A 15,566-nucleotide genomic window follows, 5' to 3' on the forward strand; every position below is an offset into this window, starting at 1 on the left:
AAGCGTTACGGGACACTACGTCCACTATGCAAATCAGTTCCATTTAAACCAAATCTTTGGCATACACCTGCAAAGTAAAGTCCCTTTTAGTCACCAATTTTACAAGCTATTTACTATAAATTTGGTGAAACAAAAGTTAATTTTACAGTAAAAATGGATGCTAATTGTGTCCCGTAACGCTGAAATGTGTCTAAAGCAATTCAGATTTGGATGATTAAATAAAGAAACTGATAAATGACTGTATTTAAGGAGTTTTCGTTAATAAATAATTTTTATATATTATTTTCCATCTGTATTTCTTTGTTTATTTTCTGTTTAATGGATTTGCAAAGTGTTTTACAACCGGGGGCACTTTTGTTGGCAAAAAATACCCTGTTTTCTAATTTTATTATAACTTTTTTGTTTCAAGCGAAAAAATACGCAGTCTTTAGCAAAAGGATATGTATGTCTTCAAACTTTTATATGCTTTTAAAAGATTCGAGATTGAATGATCCGATCAAAAAACTATGACCAAAATACAAAACCTTTTTCATAACCGGGGTCATTCCCCTACATGTTTTGGATAATGGAAAATGGACGATATTGAAAGATATCGCCAACTGTACAAATCATGATCTGTATAGCTTATGACAAATAGTGGATCTGCGGTCACATGAATTTGATATCACAGCAGTCGACTACAGAGTAACATCTTACCTAGCAGCGAGCAAACGGGTACCAATGTTGCTTACATTGAGAATAGCGCTCAGCACCAGGGCCCGACAACGTCACCTTCAATTGCATAGCGTCATTTAACAATGAAGTAGTGAAGCTTCGATTTCAACAGAAACAGGACCGCTTCAGTTTCAAACTGGCTTCAGTCAGCGTCAGCGAAACGGGCTTCACTTCATCATGACTATCGGTTTCAACTTTTCATTTGTACTTTTCTATCAAATATTCAGAAGAATACTAGCAACTTTAAATGCAAATAAATTGATTTTGAGTAATCTTTCCTACAATGCAACGCATATTAAAGTTAACCTAGGTAATGTCGACCAATCGTGCCTGATTTTCTGCCATCGTCAATTGAAACAACCACCAACTTCAAACGTTCTGTTCAATAAATGAAGCAAGTCACTTCATGTACGAAGCGAAGGTAAGAGAAAGTCAGTTTCATTTATTTGTTTCGACGATGCCGGGCCCTGCTCAGCACACAACTAATAGCTGGCCGGTATTTGTTAAATTTGTTTATGCAGTCATATGAATCAAATCATACTAGTGAATCAAATCTGTTAAACATAAAAATCAGATCTGTTAAGAATGTTAAATTAATCGTCAGAAGATGATAAATGAGTCGCTCAGAAGGAAAGGGGTGTAAGTGACAAAATTGAAAAAATCGAGATAATGATAGGAAACGATACTTTGAGCATGGTTTTATGCATGCTAGAAAATTCGTGTCAAAATTTTACCGTTTAATGACTTTTTTAGAAACATGAAAAAAAGAGCAAAATAAAAGTTGGGTTTCGCTTGGAAGGAAAGGGGTGTGTAAGTGCAAATAACATTTTCAAAAATGTCTTATATCTCCCAAAAATTATAAAATGCTTTTCCAAGATTTCAATAGAAATTAATAAAGTGAAGTTAACAGAACCATAGTGCGCCATTAGTTTTGTATTTTAACCTGACGAATTTTCTAGCTGACTTCTAGCTTAACTTTGGATCCGATTTTCTCGAAATATACTTTTTGTCACTTACACCCCTTTCCTTCTGAGCGACTCAAATTATTTATTGATTACACATAGCGATTTGAACGAAAGTCTTATGTTCTTAGACGTTAGAAGAAATTTTGCCCCGTTCCTGCTCGTATGTATAGCCACTATGTTAAATATCATGATATTGAAATCGTATCATAGAAATATCGCGTTACCGGGACGATGAAATGAGAAAATTCAAAACGACCAATCCAACAATAAGTTAATCAAAGCGACCTATGTAATATGTCCAATGTACATTCCGGTTGAAAAAATGTCCTATGTAACTTTTTGGGCTTATTCAATGTAAATTCTGCATAAAATTACAAGATCTCTTTATTATGACAAAGTACTTTTATGCATACTGACTTTGCCGAGGACAGAATAAAAAAAAAATGATTCAGTTTTAAACACTTTCAAATAATATTTCATCAATCTTCGCGCGCGCTTTACTGGCAAAAAGTGTTTTGTTAGATAGGTCCTTTTGAAAAGTTACGCGAGAAGTCCATTTTTAAACAATTCTGACTTTCCAAGAGATGAATGCAATTACGTAATCCAACAGGATTTTCTCTTTGAGACTTGAAAGCGCAGGCTTCTTCGATCATCAGCATATCTCTGTTCCACATTATCTTCTAACGTACCTACATTTTGAAGGTCCAATTTTTTGCCGATTCCACAATTCGAGAGTTCGCAGTTAGTTAGTGCTTGGTTCAACGTTTCCGCCAGAATGTAAAACCCTAAGACAATTTCTACCTAACTTCTAATACAAGCAGTCATCATACACTTGACCATTCGAAAGTCGAGAAACCTATTCGCCATTCTGTTAAATAATGCTTTATTTCGACCATGTTTTTTTTCTGTTTGTTTTGTTTTTTGTTTGCAACTGCTGCTCTTTCTAGCTAGCTAGCTTTCGTTCCTGACATCAACGATTTTCTCCTGACCGGACTTGTGTTGTGAGACTGCTGACTGCCGGGTTTCTTCGCATTTCTGTCCTACTGTGGTTGTTCAGTTTGTTCTTCTTCTTCATCATCATTTTAACCTAATAAGTGTAATAATTGTAATAATTTATTTATATAATCATCAGTTATTATTGTGTTTCATTTTGTTTTGTTCTGTCATCATTCTACAACTTTGTGTTGGACTAAGGGTTGGTTGGTTGCTGAAGAAATTTTTTGCTGGAAACGGGGGAGCATTGCGTAGGTGGTTGGAATCGCCCAGCCACTACTCCGCACTTGTTGTAGTAGTAATAAAACGTGTTTAACCGGGGGGATAAGACAATATAAGCAGAACTTAATTCTCGTAACAAACAATAGAATAATTGTTGTTGTAGTTATTAGTGAAAAGTTAAGTTCACTCCAGAAAGCAGATTCGCTGAAGTTTAAAAGTTCTTACAAAAGCATAATTCACAGCCACTCTTATGTTAATCAAACAAAGAAGAAAAATAAAAAGAAAAGATTCATTGGCTGATGTTGTTGTGTAAACGGGAGGTTAGGGCATTGTTTAAGAATCAGCGCAGCTGAGAAACTACATTTGAGAAGGCGATTCATTCCATTTTCAATTCAGTGATAAAATAATGATGAACCAGTGTTTTGAAACTGAGACGATGTGACTTTTTTCTCTCTTTAAAACCACTCTTTCTCTTGTTTCTTTGTTTGTTTGCCTTTGCTGCTGGTTTTACAATACTTTTGTTAGATTTGCAACTACGATTAATAGCTTTTACGCTAGCTTTCATTCAGTATTAGATACAACACAAACTCGGATGTCGTTCTCGACTGTTTTGGATATTAACAACACCACTGTGGTCACTGTTTTGCTCATAATCCGTGTTGTTGGAGATAATGTGTGGTGGCTATAGGTTCTTTTGATTATTTTCTGTTTGTTTTGTTTTGTTTGTTTGTTTGCTTACAAATGATTACATAACCTACTACACACATTGGTATGTATTTTCACTCGTTTGCTGCCTTTGTTTCTCTGCTCCACACCGCGCATTCATTGTTCGACACTTGCCGTCGGTTCGCAATGATATATTCTATCCCTATCGTCGTCGTCATCTTCTCTAATTATTATAACGCTAGTTCTGTTTAATCTGATTTGTTTTTTGTTTGTGGATTTCTATTGTCCTCCCCTATTGACTACACATAGTTTCGATTTTTCTGCAACGATTATATTTACTCTGTTTTTTTTACGTTAAACTTTTGTTCTATACATCATTGCTATATAATTCCACCTCTGAACGCCTGGATGTGTTGTTTTCATGTGTATGTGTGTGGGTGTTTGGTTTGTGTAGTGTCCGTCCTCCTGCGCTTGCCAGCCGGACAATTCTACGTGTTCTGTGTTGGGTCTCCTGTTATCGGTTGCTAGTAAAAAACATGATTATCATCACTGTTTTCATTTGTTTATTTGTTTGTTGGTTTGTTTTTTCCTCTCACATGAATGAAGTTGACCGCTTTGCAGCGTAAAGTTTTTACGGAAAATTCTGGTCACTCTTCCGCACACAACAGTTTTTTTTTTGTACACAGTCATTCATACTCTAAACTGTCTCTCTATACTACGAAGTCCGTTATTGAATCTAATAAAATAGGATATAAGGTGTTTCATGCAATCGGTCGTGTTTGTGTATCTGTGTTTGTCTGTGTGTAACTGAATCAGTGTATGTGTTTGTGAGATGGTGGTTCGACTTTTGCTGACAAAAATCACAGGTAGGTATAGTTATTACAGTGTTAAAAGCATGAATGTTTATCTATAGATTTTGTTTATGTTTGTTACCTTGCCTGTTCTGCTATTGATGTACTATTCTGCTTGATTTATAGTATTGAAGATACTGAGCTATCATGACAGATAAATGAGTATACATTACATTGAATTTCTATAGATGTTTCGTATGCTATGTAAGTGTGGGTTTAATGTTTCAGTTTGTTGGTTGTTCTCGAATTTTTTGTTTAGTAAAAACAGCAATCACCCATCAGTTTGGTTCAGATGTATTTTGCTGAGAAAGATCATCATTGTACCATTTACTATCGTATGTGAATACTGATTAACAGAATAACAACCGTAGTGTAATAGAAACTATAGCTCTGAGGGTTTAACGCAAACAAGTAAAAGTACCCCTGAGTGCAGCCGAATAACAAATTTTTATAATTTTTCTTTCAAACGTTCTTGCTGACACGTACAGAAAGAAAACGATTCTGCAAAAACTTTACACATTTCTCAAACTTTGAAATTTGAAATGACACAAAAATAGCCTGATAAGCCATTCTTTACAAACCGATAATACAATGATAAATTCAAACCTTAACTGTTGGGGTTTGACAAAAGCAATTTATGTATTCTTTTTCTCTGATGTGACGTTCAATTCATGTATGAAATATAAAAAAAATATTCAGCGGCACAGAAAATTTAGACATTGGCTCGAAAGTACAATGCAATCGTCCAATCGTCTAGTCAAAAAATAGATCTGTCGTACGTCCCAGCGTGCTGTTTTCCGCGTGTTAATTTTGCAAATTTCAGTGCACTCTCCTGAAGGTGGAGAAGGTCACCGACGATGAGGATTGCTGCTGCTGCTGATGCTGATGCTGTAGTCCACCGGTGCCGGTTGCTGTAGCGGCAGTTGACGAGGAAGATGAGGGTGGTAGTTGTTGGTGTTGTTGCTGCTGCTGCTGCTGCTGCTGCGATGACGCTCGGAATGGTACCCAGGGTGAAACGCCACCGCCGCCGGAAGAGGATGCCGATGATGGTAACGGCGGTGTCGGTGGTGGAACTGCGATGGGAACTTTGATCGCCTTTGGTAAAATTTGTATCGTTTGTGGTAGTTGCTGTTGTTGTTCTGTGGGCGACTGCAACCGGAGCGAGTGCAGCTGCTTCTGCATTACCAGTACCTGCTGATGATGATGATGGGGAGGCGGTGGCGGGGGTGGTATGGTTACGATCAGTTCCTCCTCTTCCTCTTCGTCATCTTCGTCTTCGTCATCCTCGTCACGTTCCTCGTAGTAGTCACCGTCGTGGACGAATGTTGTTAGCCGATTGGGTTTGCGGGCACGCTGGTTTGCGGTCGGGAAGGGAGACGTAGAAGCTGAGGCGGAACCTCGAGATGAGTGCTGCTGGTTTTGGATTTCTAGGCGTGTGCTAATGCTACTATTGGTTAATAATGAATCGGATGCGGCGGTTGTCCCGATGCCACCAACTGCTGGGACAGCAGTCGATGAGGACAAACGGGAAGATGAAGATGAACCGGCTGAGTTGGGCGAGGGTGATGAAGATGAAGATGATTTCTGCTTCCTGCTGCTTCCGCCACCACCACTGCCGCCGCCGCGCCGTCGGGTCAGATAGCGATTCAGAAGGGAGAGAAATTATTATTTCCGTTTGCTCGGTGGCAACGGTTGATTCTGGTTCCGCTGGGGCGTCTGCGGTCGGTTCGTGTTCGTGCCAGTGTACTGATATTTTGCCTTCTTCTCCGATGGTTTCAGAATCTAAGAACGAATAATAATCAAATCAATCAATATCATGAATTCAAATTTTGATTTCAAGAAAACCTTAATTATTACCTGAAAGGAACACATGAGATGGTCATCCACCGACATCATGCCACCAGCATTGTCAAATTCACCGCAGTAGTTCGGAGCCGAGAAGAGCGTTACAAGCGAGCGTTTCGCGAAGAATTCGTACCCATCTTCAACGACCTGATGCGCCCGGCAGATCAGGTCCAAGTCGTGCATTTCGAGAAACTTTGACACCACATCCACACCGAAGGTGAAACTAACGCCACGGTCGTTCTCTCCCCAGCCCTGAAAAAAAAAGAATACGCAAATATGAACAAAACTGGAGCAAAATTAATCGATTCCGTGGAGATTACCTTCACATCTTTGTCGGGATCACTCCACAATAGATCGCACAGCAATCCAGTGTCGGGAACATCCGTTGGTCTCATGATTCTTCTGATCTGTTCCATATGCTAAAAAATAGAAAAGTCAAAGATTGTTAAACATCTATCAATAACTATCAAAAATCTAAGTCAATGCGATTATCGTAATAAATGTGTTTAAAATATTTATGAAATTCGTAGACTATATCATATGAATACCATAGTGCAGTCTAAATAAAGCACCCTGCACCCAGGCTTGTAACGCCCAGGCCACGAATCGGCGTCGCTTTAGACAGGATCTGGCCGAATATGCGGTATCTAAACATAATCGGTTTTTCTGTTTGGTGAAAGGAGATAACACAAAATTTTGCTTGCTGAGAATAAGAAAATTTTGTGCAAAATATCTAATAGCTGCTACAGCCCACCATGATGGGATAACAGAATTAAAAATTTGGTAAAGATATAAGCCTAGTATCGACCTGAAAAGAAATGGGCAAAAAGATAGGCCAAGAAATGTTAAAGATAAGATTTTCCGTTTGCGATTTCTTTACCAGTATGAACCTCAGAAGAAATATTGTTTCACTTTCAGAATTGAAGCATCATTTTTCCGTACGGAATAATATCCGGCGCAATTATTACCACAAGAAAAAATGACAGATAATTGCTTGCCTTGCAGTTGTCAAAATTTCTTCGGCAAATAGCAGGATTTTTTCTTAAGCTGTTTTCTTTTCAGCTGGATACTGGGCTATAGGAGATTAACTGCTAACAAACAAGCTGAAAAGAAATGGGCCTCAACTATTACCCTGTGGCACATGAGGGAAATTCGGAAACTGTACTGCTTTTGATTTAAGAAGTATAGGCCGCCGTACGAAGCTGACGCTGTATAAACCCCTTATTAGTCAGTAGTTCTTTATGGACTTGAAGCCGTGACACTATTCACGGAAGACATACGCGCCCTTGCCGTGTTTGAGTGGAAAGTACTGCGGACGCTATTTGTCGAAGTACAAACTGAAAGCGGAGTGCGGCGGAGACGTATGAGTCGCAAGCTACAGCCACTACTAAGAGAGATGCCCATCGTACAACTGGCGAGAGTCAGTAGGTTACGGTATGTCGGACTCATCGTAAGGACGTGCGACGAAAACAGTTCTCTACAACAACCTCACGCACCAGAGGGGGGCTCAACGTGCAAGATGGCTTGACCAGGTCAAACGTGAATTGCGACTTCTTAGATGACTGGGGAATTGGCGAGGAGTGGCCCAAGATCGACTTGAATGAAGACGACTGCTGGAAACAGCATGAAACACCCCGGCTCTATGCTGCTGACGACAATGACAGCATTCGATTCATCATGTAGAGCTCAAATCATCAAACAGCACTGCTAGTTTTTCGAGTTTGCAAAAAAAACCTTTAATCATTTCGGTCAAAATTTAATTTCAAATTAGTGTACCGTAAGGTGCCCTAGTTCCGTGCCACTGATTTTGGTTCCTAATTCCGTGCACCTGGTATTAGAGTCAACAATCTCTCAACAAAACATGCACATTTTCTCCAATAATGTTTGAACGCTTGAAGCTGGGAAAACGGAATTACGGCACCTCACGATAAATCGCATTAGCGTTAGAAGTAATCTGGTCAGATTTTTAACCCTCTCTGTCCCAGGGGTGTTTTGGTGGTTTACAGTTTTTGATCATGTAAAAAAGCTATTAATTAACAATTCATCAAACGCAACTCTCGACTATTTCTCTCTGCTATACTGCCTATAATCGCATATGAGTCCCATCTGCAATATCATCGAATTGAGAAAACAGCGTTTGAAGGTATTTTTCTTGTTTTGGTTATTTCACCTGTTGAGCGCAGTTTATTCCTATTTTTTCGACATATTATAATAAAATAGACCTTTAATATAACTTCTTTATCAAAACTTTGCATTTTTTGTGAAAATTACAATTAAAAATAAGGTAGAGACTGATATGCGATTACTTAGGTCATCGAGCAGCTAAATAATCGCATATTAGTCTCAGCTTTTCTTAGTTGCAACCGTTCTGTGATAGAAGTACTTATGCTACGAATAGCATTTTTTCTCAGTTTTCCAATGGCGTTCTTAAAATGAAAATCGGTTGAGGTGCTCATGGTGAAAACGATGATTTATGTCATAAATTCCAATAAAGTGTCCAAGTCCAAGGTGACCACCAAAAAATTAATTTTTACTTTAGGAATTTCAACCTGTTCTTCTTCTTTACAGAACTATGCCATTTATTAGTTGTTTCATTGCAAATTTAGGAAGCATTTCATGATACATATTTCAATATTTTGCTAAAAATTTTACTTTTTTTTAAACCATCAAGCCCCTTCACGAACGAGGGGTCCACTGTTTCACGGTATTAAGAATTCTCATATTTTAACCATTTCCAACCAATCAAGTATAACAGTTCCAATATTTGAAGACCTCACGTGTCGTTAGTGGCCCCGTTTCAAAGAAAATTACTCAATTAACTTTCGTATGGAATTTCTTTGAAACAACCCTGTATTTATTAATTAACTGATGATTTTGGATGGATGGATTGATGGATTGAAATAAAATATATGGCCATACCCAGGAAAAACATTTGGTGGGATTGATATGCGATTATTTTTAAGATGGGACAATTTGTCTTCATATTTTTTTCAGACTTTTTGAAAGCCTCCTGACAGTGCAGATGTCCCTGCTATAGTTAAGTGTGTACTGGTCAGAGGTACGAATAAGTCCTCGCCAGGGACGGCTAAAATATGGGATAGTGCTGGTAGCGAGGAATAAGTGGGTCAAGTAGGTCAAGCTTTGAACGAAGGGTAAACCCCAATACACACAAGCACGCATAAATTTAATAAGCATATCGCTTACTCAATAGCGATTATAGCAAAAAGAAATGCAGTGCAGGTCATACAGCAAACACCCGGGCGATATTACAATAGATCAACTATACTGGTCACAGTAATGAGTCCACACATAGAAAAAAAAATTTGAAATCCGCGATATATTCTCTATATTCGATAAACTCATCTGTTTTTTGAAAAGTTTCGAAACAACTAACAGGACCAGGTTAATTATAATTTCCAACTAATATGGATTTTTAGCACTAATAGTACGAGTTGGCGCTGAGGTTGTGATCTAAAATTGGTGAAATGCGTCACAAAACCTACACCAAGTCAGCACACTCAATCAAGCGTTTAGAAACTCCAATCAAGTTCGTGAGTCCACGAACATTCTGGTAATATGTTTGAAGTTCAACAATTAGAAAAGTTTCGTTCATGGAGAACCGTAAGCAAAGCATCATGTCTCAGAATAATTAAAATGCAGTACGGATCAGTGGTATTTTAAATCCTCGTTTTCCATATATACATGTTAAACCGGAAGGGCATTTCCGGGACTTATGTAATAGGGGAGTGTCGTCGTGGTTGGGCCACGTTTTGGAATTCGCCCATAACTTTCGTTTCAAAAGGAATTTCGGAAATCTTAATACATCGTTGCAAAGGTCTAACAATAAGGTATGTTTCCGGAAAGTTTTGAACTCATTGCTTGAAAAATAAAAAAGTTATAGGCATTTACGTGAAGACAAAAAATGCTGTCATAGTCGGGCCATGTTGTGCAGGTTGGGCCACCGCGGAAAATCTAAGATATACGTATTGAAATTCTATATAGAGAATCATATAGATACAAATACCCTATTTCTAATTGCATTTTTGCGAAATTTTCGCGATTTTGTACAATCCATATTGCTACAATCGCCTTTTCCGAAGTGTATAACTCCAATGAAAAAAAATACAACAAAAATATAGGTTTTTATCGTATTAATTTTGCTTTATTATATCACATTTTACGTGACTGACATTCTGTAGCAATTATTGAGCTTCTGCGCTTAAAATTATGGTGGCCCAACCATGACTACTCAAGTGGCCCGACCTTTACAAATAGCGCTTTTCTAGTATTTCACCTTAGCCTTCCCAAACACCTTACTGGAGGGGATTTTTCTACAGTCTTCGTGTGCAGCACAACACACTTCATACATTTTCAAAATTTATCTCGATAATTGCATTTCATGAATCATTTCTTGAAGAAAAGTTCATTGCGCCTGGAAAACTTTTTTTGTAAGATTTAGTCACTGAATTCAGTACGGGTGTTTTGAATACACGATTGAAACTCACAATATTGTGAAAAGTTAGCTATCACAGTAAGAAGTTTAACAAAGGTTGTATCATAGATATCATGAGTTACTAAAACTGTAAAATCGTGATGGCCCGACCATAACAGTGGCCCGACGATAACGACAATACCCTACATAATTCGGTAGATCCATGCATCTTGTTAGAAGATAGTACACCTTTAGTTTAATTTTTGTTCGCTGAAGCTACGGAGTTAATTTACGGTATAACCAACTATTAAGAATGCGGTGTTCAAAAGACCGTTATTAAAAAATAAAATAAACCATTCAAACGGCAAATACTAGTTAGTTTGTAATGCCATCCTACATCTCTGATCCAATTTAAAAAAAAATCGTTGGTCGAATTTTTAGCTACGCCCTTTTGAAGTTTAAAGAACATTTCAAGAGTTTTGCGCTGTATTGCGACTAACCAGAACTGTTCCGGGTTAAGTTATCAAGTTACCTGCTGGGGGAAATAGCCAGTATCGTACTTGAACAAAAACTTATGCGTTCGTTATATCTGGACAAATTCCGGGGACTCCCGGAACTGACAAGTCACCAGTTTCGTAGACTGCTGAATAATGCGTACGTCGGTGCCATGTGCATCTGTAGGTATATACCTAACAGTGGCTCACAGCCTCTTATACAGCAACTCCTATCCCAACCTCCTCGTGGTACCAGCTAAGATACGAGTAACTTTGGTGGAGATCGCCCCGGCCCCGGTAAAAGCCAAGGTCGCATGCTAACAGGGAAGGAGGGCTCTTTCGAGCTTCGTTGGTCCTCCGACGAAACAATGTGTTGGTGCTGCAGGCCTGAAGAACGAGGAAATTCGGACTGGACCAATCGGAAGAAACCCACGCGACGGAAAAGGACTACGAATTGGAAACTCGGAACGTTAATCTGCCAATCTTTCACCTTCAAAGGGAGCACTCGAGCGCTCTCCGACGTATTGAAGAGCCGCAAATTCAACCTTCGTAGCGCAGCACGATGTGTGCTGGAAGACCTCAACGGTACGTACGTTCAGAGATGGACATACCATCTACCAGAGCTGCGGCAACACACACGAACTGGTTACAGTTTTCATAGCGATGGGCAAAATGCGAAAACGTGTGATTGGGTGGTGGACTATTAACCCAGCTAGCATTTTCATATGTATAACCCTTTAAGCACGGAGGGTTTTAGTTACGATATTTTTCGTTTTGGGATCAACATAATTTTTTTTTGTCTCTCGAGATACCAAAACTAGTGTATTCTACACATTGCAATAAATGTTTGCTAAATTTAGCAACCTACACAATTGTGTGGGTTCGGCCTTATCTTATACCATTGCACTATGGGCAAAAACGAGCCGAAAAAACGGACGTAATTAAGATATGGCCTGCAGGCTGATAAAATGTAGGTGATCTTATGTAAAATTTTCCGGAGAATCGCATGGTGCCCACCGCTTTCCTGTTTGTCATCGGGAAGTGCCCCATTTTGCTCATTTTCCCCTATTTTTAACATTTTTTACCCTTTTTGAACTATACCAAGCCAAGCTTTGAAAAAACAAAACATGAAAACCTAATTATTTTGTGTAAAGAAGTCCACAGAATTGAATTGGGTTGATCCCGTTTAGTTTAGAGCGAGATCATCGCTTCGCGGCTCATAGACTTCAGCTTCTGAAGCAGCGGAACGGTCGTTACGTAGCTATGCAAATACACGCAACTTTTTACAAGCTAAGTTTTTACTAACCTTAATACAACAGATATACCGGAACGTCCAGAAAAACATTCAAATGTTGATCCAAGAATTTGTGTTAGAAATGCCCGTCGTTGAATACATCATTTGCCACACTTCTTTATTATTTTACAATTTATACCAGTTTTAGGTTCCGGTAGTACTCTAAACGGAAGTTCCGTAGTGTGGAGCATGAACGAGTGCTCTACAGTATAATGTATTCATTGTTACTGGCCCAAAATGAGATGGCAGCAGCAGATTTCGTCCTATTTCATCTGTTACTTATGACGTGATAAAATAATCCCACTGCGATCTGAAATATCTCCGGGAAAATGGATCCAAAATTTGCTAATATATTTTTTCATTGAAGGTCATTCTAAGGTGGTTTTTTGAAGACAAGTTGCATAAAAATCGACCAAAAAATAGTAAAGATAGAGCCAAAAGTGTAACGGCAAGTACACTAATTTTTGAAGTCCCGGCGGGAACGTAAAGGTTAAAGTAGGTATACAATAAGGCCGAACCCACACAATTGTGTAGATATGAAAAACAATGTGCATAAGTAAGTTATAAAAGTTATTTCCCGTAAATTTTTAATTGCATCAATTAGAAATACTTATTACCAATAATTTTTTATCTAAGCAATTTCGAAATACGCATCCAATAAGAAAATACGACAGATAAAACTTTTTGCTGTTTTCACAAGATTTTGAAGACAAGACAATAACTAATCCAAGCACAAAAGAAATTTCTTTTCAGCTATTTTCTATTTTTTCTACGAGTAACGATGTTTATACAAGAAATTGGTGCCATATATGTAAAAGTACGACGTTTAGAAAGGAAAGGAAATTTTTTTAAAAGTAGTCATGTCCTACACACCTACACAATTGTGTGGGCTCGGGCTTAAAGGGATAAAAAAGGAAAAAATTAGCATTACGTACAGATATACATGCTAATAAATCGTATTTGATGCGCAGAATTGGCATTTCCGTACTATTTTGGAGGCGATATACGTGATTACGAATAATTTTGAGCGTTACGACTATATAAGTATTTATATACGATAATATCCGATTAAGCGCGAGTCGCTCCGTACTATTATACGAATTTATGCTGAAAATCGTATGTATGTCAGTTATTACCATTCTATACGATAGAAAAGAAACTTGGTCCCACTTTATTCAGCTTCAGTTACGATTTCGAGTTTGTTCAATGTATCAATGTACGATAATTTTCGTACATTGATATACGAGTTGGTGCTACCTGGGAATCCTCGCATATGCAGGATGAGAATTAACTGCCGGTTCGTCAATATAAGCATCATCAACGTGCACAGTCCTCACCTCATAAGTACCGATGACGACAAGGATGAATTCTACGCGCAGTTGGAAAGTAAATACGACCGCTGCCCAAAACATGATATTAAGATCGCAATCGGGGATTTCAATGGTCGTATCGACCAGGAGGAGGAACACAAACCGGTGATTGGAGGCTTCAGGGCACACCCGCTGACCAACGAAATGGGCCTAAAACTTATCGACTTTGCTGCCTCCAAGAACATGTCCATACGTAGCACCTTCTTCTAGCGTAGACTTCTATACAAGTACACATGGAGGTCACCAAATCAGACGGAATCACAGATCATCCACGACCATCAGTTTGACGTCAGATCCTATCGAAGCGTTAATGTTGACTCGGAGTACTATCTAGAGATGCGTCCAAAACTCTCCGTTATGAACAACATTCGGTAGCGACGCCAGCCTCGGTTGAATCTCGCGCGGCTGAAGCAAGCAGCCAAACGTCGCCGCAAACTACGCGCATTTACTCGAAGCTGCGCTGTAGGAAGAGGACGAGCTTAACGAATCTCCCCTCGAGTGCTGTAGGAACACCAATAAAACACCCGTTAACAGTGTAGCGGAGAGCTCCATCGGACATGTGGCCCGGAATCAGCAGAACGATTGGTTTGACGATGAATGTAGGAGGCGACAAGTTGGACCGTTCTCAATGCCGCCTATAAAGTGCTGTCCCAAATCATTTTCCGCCGACTATCACCAATTGCGAACAGATTTGTGGCAACTTATCAAGCCGGCTTCGTCGAAGGTCGGTCTTCAACGGATCAAATATTTACACTGCGGCAAATCCTCCAAAAGGGCCGTAAATACAGAGTTCCCACGCATCATTTGTTCGTTGACTTCAAAGCCGCATATGATACCACCGACCGTAAAGAGCTATGGAAAATCATAGACGAGAACAGCTTCCCCAGGAAGCTCATCAAACTGATTAAATCTACAATGGATAGTACACGGTGCTGTGTTCGGATTTCGGGTGGATTGTCAAGTTCATTCGAATCACACAGAGGGCTCCGTCAAGGTGATGGTCTTTCATGCCTGCTGTTCAACATAGCGCTACAAGGTGTTATGAACCGAGCGGATATCAACACGCGGGGCACGATCTTCAACAAATCTAGTCAATTCGTCTGCTTTGCAGCTGGCATGGATATTATCGGCAGAACATCTGTGGCGGTGGCTGAACAATACACCAGACTAAAGCGCGAAGCAGAAAAGATTGGGTTAAAGGTAAATACGTCTAAAACAAAGTACATGCTGGCCAGCGGAACCGAGGCCGAACGACACCGCTTGGGCAGTAGTATATTGATCGACTGCGATGACTTTAAGGTAGTCGACGAATTTGTCTACCTTGGCTCACTGGTAACGGCGGACAATGATACCAGTCGTGAGATTCCGAGGCGTATTATTAGCGGAAGTCATGCTGCGGACTAAATCCCCGTACAAAGTGCACCTTGTACAAGACGCTTATTAGACCGGTTTTTTTCTATGGGAATGAAACATGGACAATACTTGAGGAGGACCTGCTAGTGCTCAGTGTTTTCGAACGACGAGTGCTAAGAACGATCTTCATCGGCGTGCAGGAGTACAGAGTATGGAGGCGGAGGATGAACCATGAACTCGCACAGCTCTATAGCGAACCCAGTATGCAGAAAGTGGCTAAAGCTGGACGGATACGATGGGCATGGCATGTTGCAAGAATGCCGGACAACTACCCTGCAAAGATGGTGTTCGCCTCAAATCCGGTAGG

The 15,566-nt window shown here is 39.5% G+C and overlaps 1 protein-coding gene across 6 annotated transcripts in view; it reads right to left on the minus strand.

Annotated features, from left to right (window-relative positions):
- Positions 1–5,958: 5,958 nt before the first annotated feature.
- The window catches only part of LOC128744326 (serine/threonine-protein phosphatase PP1-beta catalytic subunit), a 148,213-nt gene continuing 138,605 nt past the window's right edge, over positions 5,959–15,566 (minus strand). For all 6 annotated transcript variants that reach the window (XM_053841231.1, XM_053841226.1, XM_053841229.1 and 3 more), the window contains exons 6-8: positions 6,577–6,675; positions 6,269–6,508; positions 5,959–6,193 (exon numbers count right to left, since the gene is read on the minus strand). In XM_053841231.1, the coding sequence (XP_053697206.1) occupies positions 6,077–6,193; positions 6,269–6,508; positions 6,577–6,675 (456 nt within the window). In that variant the 3' untranslated portion in view covers positions 5,959–6,076. The remainder of the gene's footprint in view (positions 6,194–6,268; positions 6,509–6,576; positions 6,676–15,566) is intronic.

This window comes from Sabethes cyaneus, chromosome 3 (assembly GCF_943734655.1).
Source record: "Sabethes cyaneus chromosome 3, idSabCyanKW18_F2, whole genome shotgun sequence".
In the NCBI taxonomy this organism is placed as follows: domain Eukaryota; kingdom Metazoa; phylum Arthropoda; class Insecta; order Diptera; family Culicidae; genus Sabethes; species Sabethes cyaneus.